Source organism: Jaculus jaculus, chromosome 19 (genome assembly GCF_020740685.1).
Source record: "Jaculus jaculus isolate mJacJac1 chromosome 19, mJacJac1.mat.Y.cur, whole genome shotgun sequence".
Lineage (NCBI taxonomy): Eukaryota > Metazoa > Chordata > Mammalia > Rodentia > Dipodidae > Jaculus > Jaculus jaculus.
In genome coordinates this window covers 44776916-44792030 of record NC_059120.1, presented here as the reverse complement: position 1 = coordinate 44792030, position 15115 = coordinate 44776916, and the positions used below count along the sequence as shown (strand labels likewise).

Here is a 15115-nt window from a genome sequence, read left to right as displayed (position 1 = left end):
CCTTACCTCAAAAAAAAAAAAAATTAAATTTAAATAAATAAATAAAAAAGAAAGAAAGAAAATGTGCAAAGACAGTGTCCATAGGCATCAAGGGAGGACCCAAGTGGAAGCAAGCAGCCAGTCTGGGGGCAGAGAGAGGACACTGACAGTGAAGCAGCCTTGGAAATTCCCAGAATATCCAACTAGAATAGGATCCTCTGGAATAAAGGCCCGCTGTTATTCTCTTCCTCTTCTTGGAGTTCTTTCCTACAGTCACTTCCTACTTTCTACTCCAACTTGTTCAACAGCAGTAAAAAGTACAAATAATCCCTTTGCTACTTGGGAAAAGTCTCTGAAACCCTGTCCAAGTAAGGGGTTGGTGCTTCTGTCTTGTGGGTTTTTTTTTTTGTTGTTGTTTAGTTTGGGCTTTTATTTATTTATTTTTAATTTATTTATTTGAGAGAGAAATGAGATAGACATAGGGAGAAAGAGATAGAATGAGCGTGCCAGGGTCTCCAGGCTCTGCAAACGAACTCCAGACCCATGAGCCACCTTGTGCATCTGGCTTACATGGGTCCTGGGGAATTGAACTGAGGTCCTTTGGCTTTGTAGGCAAACACCTTAACCGCTAAGCCGTCTCTCCAGCCGACCCCCACCTTTTTTATAAATTCTTATTTAGGCAGACACAGGAAGAGAGAGATAGGATAGGTGGTTTGGTTTTTGTTTTTCCCCTGAGGCAGAGTCTCATTCTAGCCCAGGCTAACCTGGAACTCATGCCAATCCACCTGAGCCTTCAGAGTCCACGGATTAAAAGTGTGAGCCATCATACCCAGCTCTGCAGTCATTTCCCTCCCTCCTTCCCTCTTCCTTCTTTCTTGTCTTCTTGCCTTCTTTTATAAAAATAGTTTTATTTTATTTATTTATTTAAGAGAAAGAAGCAGAGAGAAAGAAAGAATGGGCAAGCCAGGGCCTCCAGCCACTGCAAATGAACTCTGGACGCATGTGCCACCTTGTACATCTGGCTGACATGGATCCTGGGGACTCGAACCTAGATCCTTTGGCTTTGCAGGCGAGCACCTTAACCGCTAAGCCATCTCCCCAGCCCTCTTCTTATCTTCCTTCCTTTTCTGTATGTGTGTGCGCGGGGGTGCGTGTGTGCACATGTGGGTTTTGTATGTGAATGAGTACACATGTTTGAGTGTGCATGTGGAGGCTAGAGGTTGATACGGAGTATCTTCCTCAATCACTTCATCTTTTTTGAGATAAGTCTCTCACTGAACTTGTAGCTCATTGGTTGACTAGATTTAGCAAGCCACCCAGCCCTAGGGATCCTCCTGTCTCTGCCTCCCCGGGGCTGGCATTAAAGGCCTGCGCTGTCATGCCAGCTGTTTGGGGGCTGGGGATCAAGACTACGTCCTTATCCGTATGTGGTAACACTTGCCAACTGAGCTGTCTCCCAGACGAACCCCCACCTTCCTTCCTTCCTAACCTACTTACTTTCTTTCTTTTTCTTCTTCTTCTTTTTTGTTTTCTTTTTTTCAAAGTAGGGTCTCCCTCTAGCGCAGGCTGACGTGGAATTTACTCTGTAGTCTCAGGGTGGCTTCAAACTCACAGCGATCCTCTTACCTTGGCCTCCCAGGTGCTGGGTTTAAAGGCATATGCCACCATGCCTAGCTCTTTCTTTTTTTAAAATTTCTTTCTTTCTTTTTTGGGTATTGAACCCAGGGGCTTGAACGTGCCAGCAAATATACATGCTAGCTCTACCACTGAACTATATCCCCAGATGTATTATTATTGCTATGTCAAATTTTGAGACAAAGTCTCTAAGTTGCCCTAGCTGGTCTTGTAGTGAAAACCCTTGAAATTAGCTGGATCACAGACACGTCACCACACCCAGCTTTTCTGTCTTTTCTTTAAAAAAGAAATTATTTATTTGAGAGAGAGAGAATAGGTACACCAGGGCCTCCAGCCACTGCAAACGAACTCCAGATGCATGTGCCACCTTGTACATCTGGCTTACATGTGTCCTGGAGAATTGAACAGGGATCCTTTGGCTTTGCAGGCAAATGCCTTAACCACTAAGCCATCCCTCCAGCCCCTGCAAGCAAGTTCTTTAAAGCACTGAGCCATCTCTCTAGACCCTTCATTCTCTTCACGATCTGGAAAATGACAGCTTATAGAAGGGCACACCAGAATGCTGTAGCTTGCAGAAGTGACAGGATGTCCTGGCTCAGGTTCAACTTCAGCCTCTCTTTCAGTTCCAGAAATCCCCACCATCCACCAGGCGTATTCGAAGATCAGTGACAGCATCACCGTAGAGTGGGCTACGGTGCCGGGGGCCACCAGCTACCTGCTTACGGCCGAAGATGGGGACACGGTCATTGAGACCACCGTGGCCAGCTCTCCGGGCACCGTGACAGGCCTGAAGGCCGCGACCTTGTACCAAATCACCATCCGATCCATCAGCGCCGCCGGGAGAAGCCAGGCATCGTCGCCAAAGCAGGCGAAGACAGGTGCTGGGTGCTCCCCTGCCACCCCCGGGAACATCTGCTGATGACCTGGTTCACTGGCACAGCCCTGCAAATGGGGAGAGTACTTTGAGGTCATGCCAGGACCACAATTCAGGGTCCAGCAGGAAAAGCCACCAAATGATGTTTTGGGTTTTTTTTGGTGGGGGGGGGGCAATTCAGCTATCTAAATATCATGTGCTTTGTTTATGAATTTAAATCTGACCATCCTTTAACTTTATTTTTAAAAATATTTTTATTTGAGACACAGAGAGGGAGAGAACACATGCCTTTAATTCCAGATCCCAGCACGCAGGAGGCAGAGGTAGGAGGATCTCTGAGAGTTCGAGGCTACCCTGAGACCCTACCTCGAAAAACTGAGAGAGAGAGAAAGAGTTCGCCAGGGCCTCTAGCCACTGAAAACGAACTCCAGACACATGTGCAACCTTGGCATCTGACTTGTGTTGGACCTGGAGAATCAAACCTGGGTCCTTAGGCTTTGCAGGCAAGTGACTTAACTGCTAAGCCATCTCTCCAGCCCCTGGGTATCCTTGGTAAGCAGAATGCTTTAAACCTGAACCAGGGATTTCTGTTTCTGTCCATGTCAAATATGGAACACAAACAAGAGATTTGCTGCACAGCACATGATATGTATGTGAAATTAAAGAATTGTGTTCTTGGGGCTGGAGAGATGGCTTAGCAGTTAAGCATTTGCCCGTGAAGCATAAGAATCCCCGTTTGAGGCTTGATTCCCCAGGACCCATGTTAGCCAGATGCACAAGGGGGCGCACTCATGGCTGGAGTTCATTAGTGGCTGGAGGCCCTGGGCCCATTCTCTCTCTCTCTCTGCCTCTTTCTCTGTCTGTTATTTCAAATAAATAAACAAAAAAAAGTTTTTTTAAAAAAGAATTGTGTTCTTCATCAGCAATGCTTAAGTTGACTAAACCTTTTTATTTTTTAGAGACTGTACCCAGGACTTGGTGCATACTAGGCAAGCACTCTGCTATCGAGCTATATGCCTGGTCTCTTAAACTCATTTGACAAAGTTCTACCCAGGCATATTTCTGAAAAGCTATGTGCAGGGTGGGATGTATACCTCAATGGTAAAGCATTTGCCAAGCATGTACCAGACCCTGTGTTTTTCCCTAGTGTGGAAATGAAAAGTTATGTACATATTAAAACAATATATATTGTGGGGCATGGTGGCACATGCCTTTAATCCCAGGATTCCAGAGGCAAAGGTAGAAGGATTGCCATGAGTTCAAGGCCACCCTGAGACTATATAGTGAATTTCAGGTCCGCCCAGGCTAGAGCAAGACACTATCTCAAAAAAACAAAACAGTATAAATCATCTTCCTTATTGATTTATATTATGATATTTTATCTAACTGCTTACCAACTTTTTTGGGGGGGGGGTTGGTTTTTCGAGGTAGAATCTCACTCTAGCCCAAGCTTAGAATTCACTATGTAGTCTCAGGGTGGCATGCGCTACCATGCCCAGCATTTATTTTTCCTGAGGCAGGGTCTCATTTTAGTCCAGACTGACCTGGAACTCACTCTGTAGCCCCAGGTTAGCCTTGAACTCATGGCAATCCTCCTACCTCAGCCTCCCTAGTGCTGGAATGAAGAGCATGCATCACCATGCCTAGCTAGCTGAGAGTTTTTGAGACAAGGGCTCACTATTTAACCCAAACTGACCACATTTGCAGCAATCCTGCCTCAGACTCCTGAGCACCAGGATTATATTTTATTTTTTTTTATTTTTATTTATTTATTTATTTTTATTTTTTTTGAGGTAGGGTCTCACTCTGGCCCAGGCTGACCTGGAATTAACTATGTAGTCTCAGAATGGCTTCGAATTCATGGAGATCGTCCTACCTCTGCCTCCCAAGTGCTGGGATTAAAGGTGTGCACCACTATACCCGGGTTATTTTATTTTTAAAAAATAGTTTTGTTTGCTTATTTATTTGACAGAGAAAGAGGGCGGGAAGAGAGACAGAGAGAGAGTGGGCACATCAGGCCTCTAGCCACTGCAAATGGACTCCAGATGCGTGTGCCCCATTGTGCATCTGGCTAATGTGGGTCCTGGGGAATCAAACCTGGGTCCTTTGGCTTTGCAGGCAAATGCCTTAACTGCTAAGCCATCTTCCCCAGCCCTGGAATTTTATTTTTATAATAGAGACACTGTAGATAATCAACCTCAGTTTATGTCTTCCTAACTTGAATTATCCTCTATAGACTTTTGTAACACAAATGTACTGTCTTGGTTTATTTTTATTTTTGTTTATTTATTTGAGAGAGAGAGAGAGAGAAAGAGAGAGAGAGAGAGAGAAAGAGAGAGAGAGAGAGAGAGAGAGAGAGAGTACGGGCATGCTAGGGCCTTTTGACATTACAAATGAACTCCAGATGCAAGTACCACTTTTGTGCATCTGGCTTTGCATGGGTCCTGGGAAATCAAAGTCAGGCCGTCAGGCTTTGCAAGCAAGCTCCTTTTCACCACTGAGCCACCTCCCCAGCTCCTCCCCCTGTCTTGTTTTGTGTCTTTTAGTATTGGCTGCACCCATTCTGGAAGCGAGCTCTCCGGGTCCAGACTCCATCCTGGTGCGCTGGGACGCTGTGTACATGGCGATCGGCTTTTCGGTGTCCATTATGCGAGCCAATGGCTTGGGCAGGATGTGGAAAGAGAACACCACGGACACCTCTCTGACCTTCCGCAGCCTGGATGCTGGGACCCTGTACACCATAAAGGCCTACGCGTGGAATGCCAACGGAGTCCCTGGCGATGACTCCAGCTGCAATCAGAGAACAAGTAAGGGCTTCTCAGCTCGGCCTGGCACAGTCTGGTGGTTGTTGTTTTGTTTGGTTTGTTTGTTTGTTTGTTTTGGGGTTTTCTTTTTTTTTGAGGTAGGGCCTGACTCTAGCCCAGGCTGACCTGGAATTCCCTAGGTGGTCTCAGGGTGGCCTCGAACTCACTGTGATCCTCCGACCTCTGCCTCCCGAGTGCTGGGATCAAAAGCATGCGCCACCATGCCTGGCTGTTTGTTTGTTTTTTGAGGTAGGGTCTCAGTCCAGCCAAGGCCGACCTGGAATTCATTAGGTAGTTTCAGGGTGGCCTCAAACGCACAGCGATCCTCTGACCTCTGCCTCCAGAGCGCTGAGATTAAAGGCTTGCATCACCACACCCGGCTATAGCCTCAATTCTGATCAGCGAGGGGGCTCTGGGCACTGCAGTCATCGAGAAGGACGCTACCTAATGAGGATGGAACAGCTGGCAGCAGCTGTTTAAGTTTATGATGAAGTTATTTATAGCCCCCCACAACTCCTCCTCAGCACTTTAAATGCTTACCGAATGAATCAAGAAGTGCTGCCAAGAATAGAGAGTGCCTCTCTGCTCTGACAGCCAACCCCATGGCAGCATCACACAAAGAAACAACTCTGGTTAGGTTTACCAGTCACTTTCTGTCTTTTCTGGGTCCAGGCTAAACAAAAGAGGAACTGGGCCAAACAAGAATTCATTCATTCAGTAGTGGCGACATGGAGCCAGCGTTCACAAGAGAGTTCCTGCTGGTCTGACACATTTATTTATTTATTTGTGTGTGTGTGAGAGAGAGAGAGAGAGAATGGTTGTGCCAGGGCCTCAGCCTTTGCAGTCAAACTCCAGATGTGTGCGCCCCCTTGTGTGCATGCGTGCCCTTGCACACTTGTGTCTGCCTGACGTGGGTCCTGGAGAGTTGAACATGGCTCCTTAGGCTTCACAGGCAAGTGCCTTAACTGCTAAGCCATTTCTCCAGTCCTGTGACACTTTTTAAAAATATATATTTTCATTTATTTATTTGAGTGAGAGAGGGAGAAATAGGCAAGGAGAGAGAGAGAGAAAAAAAAGAGAGAGAGAGAGAGAGAAGGAGAAGAAGGAGGAGTAGAAGGAGGAGGAGGAGGGAGAAAAAATGGGCATGTCAGGGCCTCCAGCCACTGTAAATGAACTCCACACACGTGCCACCATGTGCGTCTGGCTTACATGGGTCCTGGGGAATCAAACTCGGGTCCTTTGGCTTTGCAGGCAGGTGCCTTAACCACTAACTCATCCCTCCAGCCCCCCCCCCCCCGACCCCTTTTTTATGAACTAGGGTCTCATCTAGCTCATGCTGACCTGGAACTTACTATATAGTCTCAGGCTGGCCTCAAACTCATAGGCATCCTCCTACCTCTGCCTCCTGGGATATACCACCATGCCCAGATGCTCTGGCACTTTTAATTGCAGTGCCAGTCAGTGTTTCAGGTATGTTTGCCAATGGCTTCAACTTGGGCCTGAGATGGACATGAGGCTGGCTACCTACCAGAATTGCCAAGCTGGCCAGCTGGACTGTGATATGAGTTCTCTTGCCAAAGAATGGGAGGAAGCAAAGGAAGGAGGGAAGGGGGAAAGAGAGAGGGAGAGATTTCTTCTGTTTAATAAGCCAATGTGACCTAAATAAATGTGATACTCTCACTGATTTTACCAAATTAGTTTTTGTTTTTTTGTGGTAGGGTTTCACCCTAGCCCAGTCTGTTCTGGAATTCATTATGTAGTATCAGTGTGGACTTGAACTCATAGCTACTATAGCCTTATAGATGAGAAAACACAACAAAAGATGAAAGTAAACCAAGCTTGGTGGCGCATGCCTTTAATCCCAGCATTGGGAGCCACAGGTAGGAGGATCACCATGAGTTTGAGGTTGCTCTGAGACAACATAGTGATTTCCAGGTCAGCCTGAGCTAGAGTGAGACCATACCTCGAAAAATCAAAATAAATAAATAAATAAAAAGATTAAATAATATGACAAACATCACATAGCTAATTATAGTTTGCATCATTAAAGGCAGATCTGTTCCCAGTTCCTGGATACTCTAAATCTCAATTTTTTTTTTAATTTTTATTTATTTATTTGAGAGCAACAGACACAGAGAGAAAGACAAATAGAGGGAGAGAGAGAGAATGGGCGCGCCAGGGCTTCCAGCCTCTGCAAACGAACTCCAGACACGTGCGCCCCCTTGTGCATCTGGCTAACGTGGGACTTGGGGAACCGAGCCTCGAACCGGGGTCCATAGGCTTCACAGGCGAGCGCTTAACCGCTAAGCCATCTCTCCAGCCCTCTAAATCTGAATTTTAAGCCTTGAACACTTAAATCTACCCGAGTACTAGGCTACAGTATAAAATCGCTTCATCATTACTAAGCTATATCTCTCTGGTTCTTTTTTTTTAAACTTTTTATATTTTTATTTATTTATTTGAGACAGAGACACACAGAGAGAAATAGAGAAATAAAGAAAACGGCACACCTCCAACCACTACAGATGAAATCCAGATGCATGTGCCACCTGTGCATCTGGCTTACTTGGGTCCTGGGGAATTGAGCCTTGGTCCTTTGGCTTTGCAGGCAAGAACCTTAACTGCTAAGGCATCCCTCCAGCCATATATATAATTTATTTATTAGTCTCTCTGGTTCTTGAGGCTCGACGAAACCTATGTTGTTTCTCTGAACAGGTCCTCGTGCCCCTGCCAACATCCAGGTCTCTCTTGACAGTGGGGCTCTACAGGCGTCTGTTTCGTGGGCACCAACAGAAGGCGCTGTCAACTACACCGCCTTGGCTCTGAGCGGCTCCTCCCTGCGCAGCTGCACTGCGACTTCGGGTTCCTGTAGCATCTCTTCCCTGCGGTGCGGAGCTGAGTACCGGATCTCCGTTTTGGCAAGTAACGATGCCGGGTCCAGCAGGTCCACCTCAGCCGTGACCCTGAAGACTGGTATGTAAGCAAGAGGGAGAACCTGCGGTCAGGGGTCTGCTATGCAAGAAAAACAGCATCGTTCTAGAACACTCTTGGAGGCATTGAAACACAGTTCTAGAACACCCTTGGGGCAGTGAAACACTGTTCTAGAACACCCTTGGGGGCAGTGAAACACCGTTCTAGAACACCCTTGGGGACAGTGAAACACCGTTCTAGAACACCCTTGGGGGCAGTGAAACACCGTTCTAGAACACCCTTGGGGGCAGTGAAACACCGTTCTAGAACACCCTTGGGGGCAGTGAAACACCGTTCTAGAACACTGTTGGGGGCAGTGAAACACCATTCTAGAACACCCTTGGGGCAGTGAAACACCGTTCTAGAACACCATTGGAGGCAGTGAAACACCGTTCTAGAACACCCTTGGAGGCAGTGAAACACCATTCTAGAACACCCTTGGGGCAGTGAAACACCGTTCTAGAACACCATTGGAGGCAGTGAAACACCATTCTAGAACACCCTTGGGGCAGTGAAACACCGTTCTAGAACACCCTTGGGGCAGTGAAACACCGTTCTAGAAAACTCTTGGGGACAGTGAAACACTATTCTAGAACACTCTTGGAGGCAGTGAAACACCATTCTAGAACACTCCTGGACGCAGTGAAAAACATTGTTCTAAAACACTTTAAAATATTTTTATTTTTTATTGACAATTTCCATAATTGTAAACAATATCCTCTGATAATTCCCTCCCTTTCCCCACCTTCCCCTTTGAAACTCCACTCTCCATCATTTCCCTTCCCCCTCTCAAATCAGCCTCTCTTTTATGTTGATGTCATGATCTTTTCCTCCTCTTAGGATGGTCTTGTGTAGGTAGTGTCAGGCACTGTGAGGTCATGGATATCCAGGCCATTTTGTGTCTGAAGGAGTCCTACTCTTCCTTTGGCTCTTACATTCTTTCCGCCACCTCTTCCACAATGGACACTGAACCATGGAAGGTGTGATTGAGATATTGCAGTGCTGAGCACTCCTCTGTCACTTCTTCTCAGTACTATGGTGCCTTCTGAGTCATCCTAAGGTCACTGCCATCTGAAAAGAGAAGTTTCTCTAACCAAAAGTGAGAGTATCATTAATATAGGGGTATGAACATTAAGAGAAGTACTTACTGGGCAGTTTGGTGAGCATAGTATATACTTTTAGCCAGACAGCAGCAGACATTACACTCTTAGGACTCATGACTACCCCTGTTGTAGGTTTTCAGTATCAGGGACATATTCCCTCCCATGGAGCGGGCCTCCAGTTACATTAGAGGGTAGTTGGTTTCCCCCATAACAGACGTGCCACTGTGGCACTGGTTGGCTCATTTGGCCTGGCTGGCCAAATATAAGGCTTGCAGTGTCCACTGTGGAGTATCTTCACTGGTGATTTCTCTCTCCCCCACTGAATTGCATGCAGCATAGCTTTTACCAGCTTTCTGTCAGCTGGTTTACATGGAGGAGGGTTTAAGCTCAGCTCCAGCAGGATTTTTCAGTGGCCTTACAGCCCAAGTATGTGGAGTCTTCAACAATAGGGTCTTATCATCTATTCCTTGTGGAAAACTAAGGGCCTTAGCAATGGCCTGTAATGTTTTGGGGACATCAGGGACCTCCCTGGCCAACAACTCACTGGAAGGTATCCCATCCCTGGCACTGAAAATTTTCTGGTAACAATCCATGGTTCCTGAGTGTTCCATTGTCCAAAAAAGCAGGTTTCTATTATGACTTATTTATATCCTCTTAGATTTTGATTAGCCCTCCCTCCACCTTTCTTTTACTCAGTCTCTTCCCCTGACCTTGCTTAGGCCTTTTCACTTCCATTAATCTGTTCTTCTATTTACATATATACAATACTATTTAAAAATATTTTTATTTTTATTTATTTATTTGAGAAAGGGAAAGAGGCATAGAGAGAGAGAGAGAATGGGCATGCCAGGACTTCCAGTCACTGTAAACAAATTCCAGATGCACATACCACCTTGTGCATGTGGCTTACGTGGGAACTGGGGAATTGAATGAAGGCCCTTTAGCTTTGCAGGCAGGTGCCTTAAGCACTAAGCCATCTCTCCAGCCCTAGAACACTTTTTAAAAATTATTTATTTATTTATTTGTTTGTTTATTTATTTGTTTATTTGCAGGCAGAGAGAGACAGAAAGAAGAGAAGCAAAAAAAAAAAAAAAAAAAAAAGGGCAAGCTAGGGGCCTTCAGCCACTGCAAACAAACTCCAGATTCATGTAGCACGTTATGCATCTGGCTTCACATGTGTATTGGGGAATCAAACTCAGGACATTAGGCATTGCAGGCAAGAGCCTTAGCCTCTGAGCCATCTCTCCAGCCCCCTAGAACACTCTTGGAGGCAGTGAGAAACAAAGGTTGGTCTAGTTTGGGAGTGATAGTGCACCCTTGTCGTCCCAATATTCAAAGGCTGAAACAGGAGAATTGCCATGAGTTCAAAGCCAGCCTGAACAGCATAGTGAGTACCAGAGCAGGCAGGGTACATAGCAAGACCTTGTCTAAAAAGAAAGGAAGTGAGGGAGGGAGAAAAGGAGGAAGGGAAAAAAGAAAGAGAGACCAAAATGAAATGAAACCCTGGTCTAACTGAAAGCAGTGCGTTGGACACTCTGATGAGTTGAATAGCATTGATTTGGTAACTGCTTATGCATCGCAGAAAGAATTTCTGCGAAGTTACAGAGGCCTGATTCCCAATCCACATCTTCTTCCTTTGTCATCTTTATTCTATTTTACTTTATTTATTTGTTGTTAGGGTTGGAACCCAGGGCCTTGTGCATACAAACCAAATATCCGGCCACTGAGCTACACGTTGTCCACACTGAGCTACATAGGCTCAGCATGGAATGATGTCTTCAGAGGAAGGTTATACTTTCACGCTCTAAACTAGTTCAAGAGTTTAGTCTCTGTAATATAAAACTTCCTAAAAGATAATTGACAGTTTTTTCTTTCTTGTTTTTGAATCAGGGTCTCACTCTAGTGCAGACTGATGGCTCACTATGTAGTCCAGGCTGGCTTTGAACTCATGGCGCTCCTCCTACCTCAGCCTCTCCAGTGCTATGATTATAGGTGTGGGCCATCACACTCAGCTCAATAGTTCACGTTTCTGGGCCCTGGGAAGCCAAAATAATTTTTGTTTTGTTTTGTTTTGGCTTTTTCGACGTAGGGTTTCACTCTAGCTCAGGCTGACCTGGAATTCACTATCTAGTCTCAGTGTGGCCTCGAACTCACAGCGATCCTCCTACCTCCCGAGTGCTGGGATTAAAAGCATGCCGCCACCAGACCCGGCTGCCAAAATCCACTTACCATAGTTCTTTTCTTGGCAAGTCATGTTTTTTTCCATGATCATTTCTGGTTATGCTGTCCACAAACTATACGGTGCCTCCTGGACCGACAAGGGCAGGAAATGAGAGCATGAAGATCCGGTTCAGTAACCCTCACCACCGACTGCCCATTGGATTCAACTGGGGAGCTTTTAAAAACTATTCACATCCACACTCTATTCCCAGAATTTTAAATTTTAATCGGTCTTTGTTGGCATGTAGGTACTGAGATCGTGTAAAAGCTCAGGTCATTTTGGTGTGCATCCCAGATTGAGTAACAGCTTTTAATCCCAGCACTCAGGAGGCAGAGGTAGGAGGATCACCGTGAGTTCGAGGCCACCCTGAGACTACATAGTGAATTCCAGGTCAGCCTGGGCTAGAGCGAAACCCTACCTTGAAAAAAAAACAAAACAAAAAAACACAAGATTGAGGAACAGGATGGTTCTCTCTGGCACTAACGATTAACCCAGACCTTTTGTGCCTTTGACAGTGTTTATCTCTTCCCTCACCCCCAGCTGCTCTGTCCTTTTACCCACTTGTATTGCACCATTTACGCTAAATTATAGTTGTCAAAAGCATAATCAAATCACCAAGCATGTCATCAGTGACCTTAATTTAACCTAACTCTAAGAGGTTGTGGGTCTGAGAGACGGTTTCTCGGTACAACAGTGTGCATCAGCTTCCTGAGATCTCTTTTCCCTGCTAGAAGCCTTTTTAACTTACATGACAAAATTTTGATTATTGGGGCTGGAGAGACAGCTCAGTGGTTTAGGCGCTTTCTTGCAAAGCCTAGCAGCCCAGGTTAAGTTTTCCAGGACCCACGTAAGCCAGATGCATAGAGTGGTGCATGCGTCTGGAGTTTGTTTGCAGCGGCAGAAGGCCTTGGTACGCCCCTTCTCTCTCTCTCCTTGCAAATAAATAAGTAAAAAGATTAAGTTTTGATTGTTGAATAAAGGGGGCATTATTATGTTTTCTTTGGCTCATAAAATTAAAACCAGGGGGCTGGAGAGATGGCTTAGTGGTTAAGTGTTTGCCTACGAAGCCTAAGGACTCTGGTTCAAGGCTCGATTCCCTAGGACCTACATTAGCCAGATGTACAAGGGGGCGCATGCGTTTGGAGTTTGTTTGCAATGGGTGGAGGACCTGTTGCACCCATTCTCTCTCTCTATCTGCCTCTTTCTCTCTCTGTCTGTCACTCATAAATAAATAAATGAAAAAATAAATAAATAAATAAATGAATAAAACAGGCAATTGGAGCTCAAATCTGAGCTTTACCACTTATTATCAGTGTGGTCTTGGGGAAATTATTATTTAACCTCTCGGAGCTTCAATTTTCTTACCTAACAAGACAATAACATATAATTCACAGAATTATCCCAAGAATTTAATAATGTAATTATAGAGTCTGAGATATGGTAGGTCCCCAAATGTTAGTTTCAAGTCATGAGTATGTCTAAATAGAGAAATAAACCTCCACATAAGTGTGTCTCTACAACTCTGACAAGAATGAAACTGGGAAAACATCTAAACACATTTAAAACAAGCTGGGCATGGTGGCACATGCCTTTAATCCCAGCACTTGGGAGGCAGAGGTAGGAGGATTGCTGTGAGTTCAAGGCCACCCTGAGACTACTGAGTGAATTCCAGGTCAGCTTGGGCTAGAGGGAAATTCTACCTAGAAAAATAAAAACTAAAACTAAAGTAAAATAAAATCATCCTGTCTTGGGGCTGTGGAGATGGCTTAGTGGTTAAAAACACATTCTTGCAAAGTGTGTTAGTTGAGGTTCAATTCCTCAATACCCACCTAAAGCCAGATGCACAAAATGGTGGGCACAGTCCTTACCTTTAAAAATTATCCCCACCAAGTCTCAGTCATGAAACATAATTTTGAGAAGAGATAGTTATTTGTACAAATAGAGTTGTGGAGAACTCAAACTGCATCTTAGAATTTTCAAAACTTTAAAAATAATAAATGAGGCTGGGTGTGGTGGTGCATGCCTTTAATCCCAGCACTCAGGAGACAGAAGTAGGAGGATCACTGTGAGTTTAAGGCCACCCTGAGTATACAGAGTGAATTCCAGGTTAGCCTGTGCTAGAGTGAGGCCCTGCCTCAAAAAACCAAAAACAACAACAACAAAATAATAAAAATAATAATAGCTGGGCACACACCTTTAATCCCAGCACTCGGGAGGCAGAGGTAGGAGGATCGCCGTGACTTCCAGGCCACCCTGAAACTACATAGTGAGTTCCTGGTCAGCCTGGGCCACAGTGAGACCCTACCTCAAAAAACCAAAATGAATAAATAAATAAAAACATGAGCTGGACAAACAGATTAGCAGTTAAGGTGCTTGCTTATAAAGCCAAAGAACCCAGGTTCGATTCCCCAGGACTCCTGTAAGCCAGATGCACAAGGTGGTACATGCATCTGGAGTTTGTTCTCAGTGGCTGGATGCCCTGGCATGACTATTCTCTCTTTCCTTCTCTCTCCATCTCTCTGCTTCTTTCTTTCTTTCAAATTAACAAATAAAAATAAATATATTAAAAAAAATAGGGGGCTGGAGAGATTGCTTAGTGGTTAAGGTGCTTGCCCGAAAAGCCAAGAGACCTAGGTTCAATTCTCCAGGATCCACGAGAGCCAGATGCACAAGGGAGCACATGCGTCTAGAGTTCATTTGCAGTGGCCGGAGGCCCTGGCATGCTCACTCTCTCTCTACCTATTTCTCTTCTTTCTTTCTTTCTTTCATTTTTTTTTTCATTCCGAGGTAGGGTCGCACTGTGGTCCAAGCTGACCTGGAACCCACTCTGTAGTCGCAGGGTGGCCTCGAACTCATGGTGATCCTCCTACCTCTGCCTCCTAAGTGCTAGGATTAAAGGCGCCACTATGCCCGGCTCTTACCTTCCTATTTCTATTTCTCTCTCTTGAATGAATAAATAAATAAAAATACTAAATAAGTAAATAAATAAAATACAAACAAACTGGGTATGGTGGTATACATCTTTAGCCCCAACCAATAGGGACACTTCTGTTTTGGTATCATCATTTTTCCCTCCTATTATGATGCAGGTCTTGTGTAGGTAGCACCCGCCACTAAAAGGTCATGAATATCAAGGCCACTTGGTGTCTGGAAGAGTGCTGCACAACAGCCCTCCCCTTCCTTTGGTTCTTAACATTTCTTCAGCCACCTCTTCCACAATAGTCCCTGAGCCATGGAGGATGTGGAAGAGATGTCTCATTTAGTGCTGAACATTCCACGGTCATTTCTCAGCGCTTTGGTGACTCTTTCAACCAATAACTTTTAAAACAACTTTTTATTGACAGCTTCCATAATTATAGACAATAAATCATGATAATTCCTTCCCCACCCTCACTTTCTGCCTCACAACTCCACTCTCCACCATATCCCCTCACCCTCCCAATTAGTTTCTCTTTTATTCTGATGTCTTCATTTTTTCTTCCTATTATGAGGGTCTTGTGTAGGTAGTGTCGGGCACTGTGAGGTCATG

General features: G+C 45.1%; 1 protein-coding gene across 1 annotated transcript in view; it reads left to right on the top strand.

The window, feature by feature from the left end:
* Fndc7 (fibronectin type III domain containing 7) overlaps nt 1–15115 on the top strand; it is a 67535-nt gene that overhangs the window by 17209 nt on the left and 35211 nt on the right. Inside the window, exons 3-5 of the mRNA XM_045137988.1 lie at nt 2244–2492; nt 5035–5295; nt 8008–8265. Of these exons, the coding sequence (XP_044993923.1) occupies nt 2244–2492; nt 5035–5295; nt 8008–8265 (768 nt within the window). The remainder of the gene's footprint in view (nt 1–2243; nt 2493–5034; nt 5296–8007; nt 8266–15115) is intronic.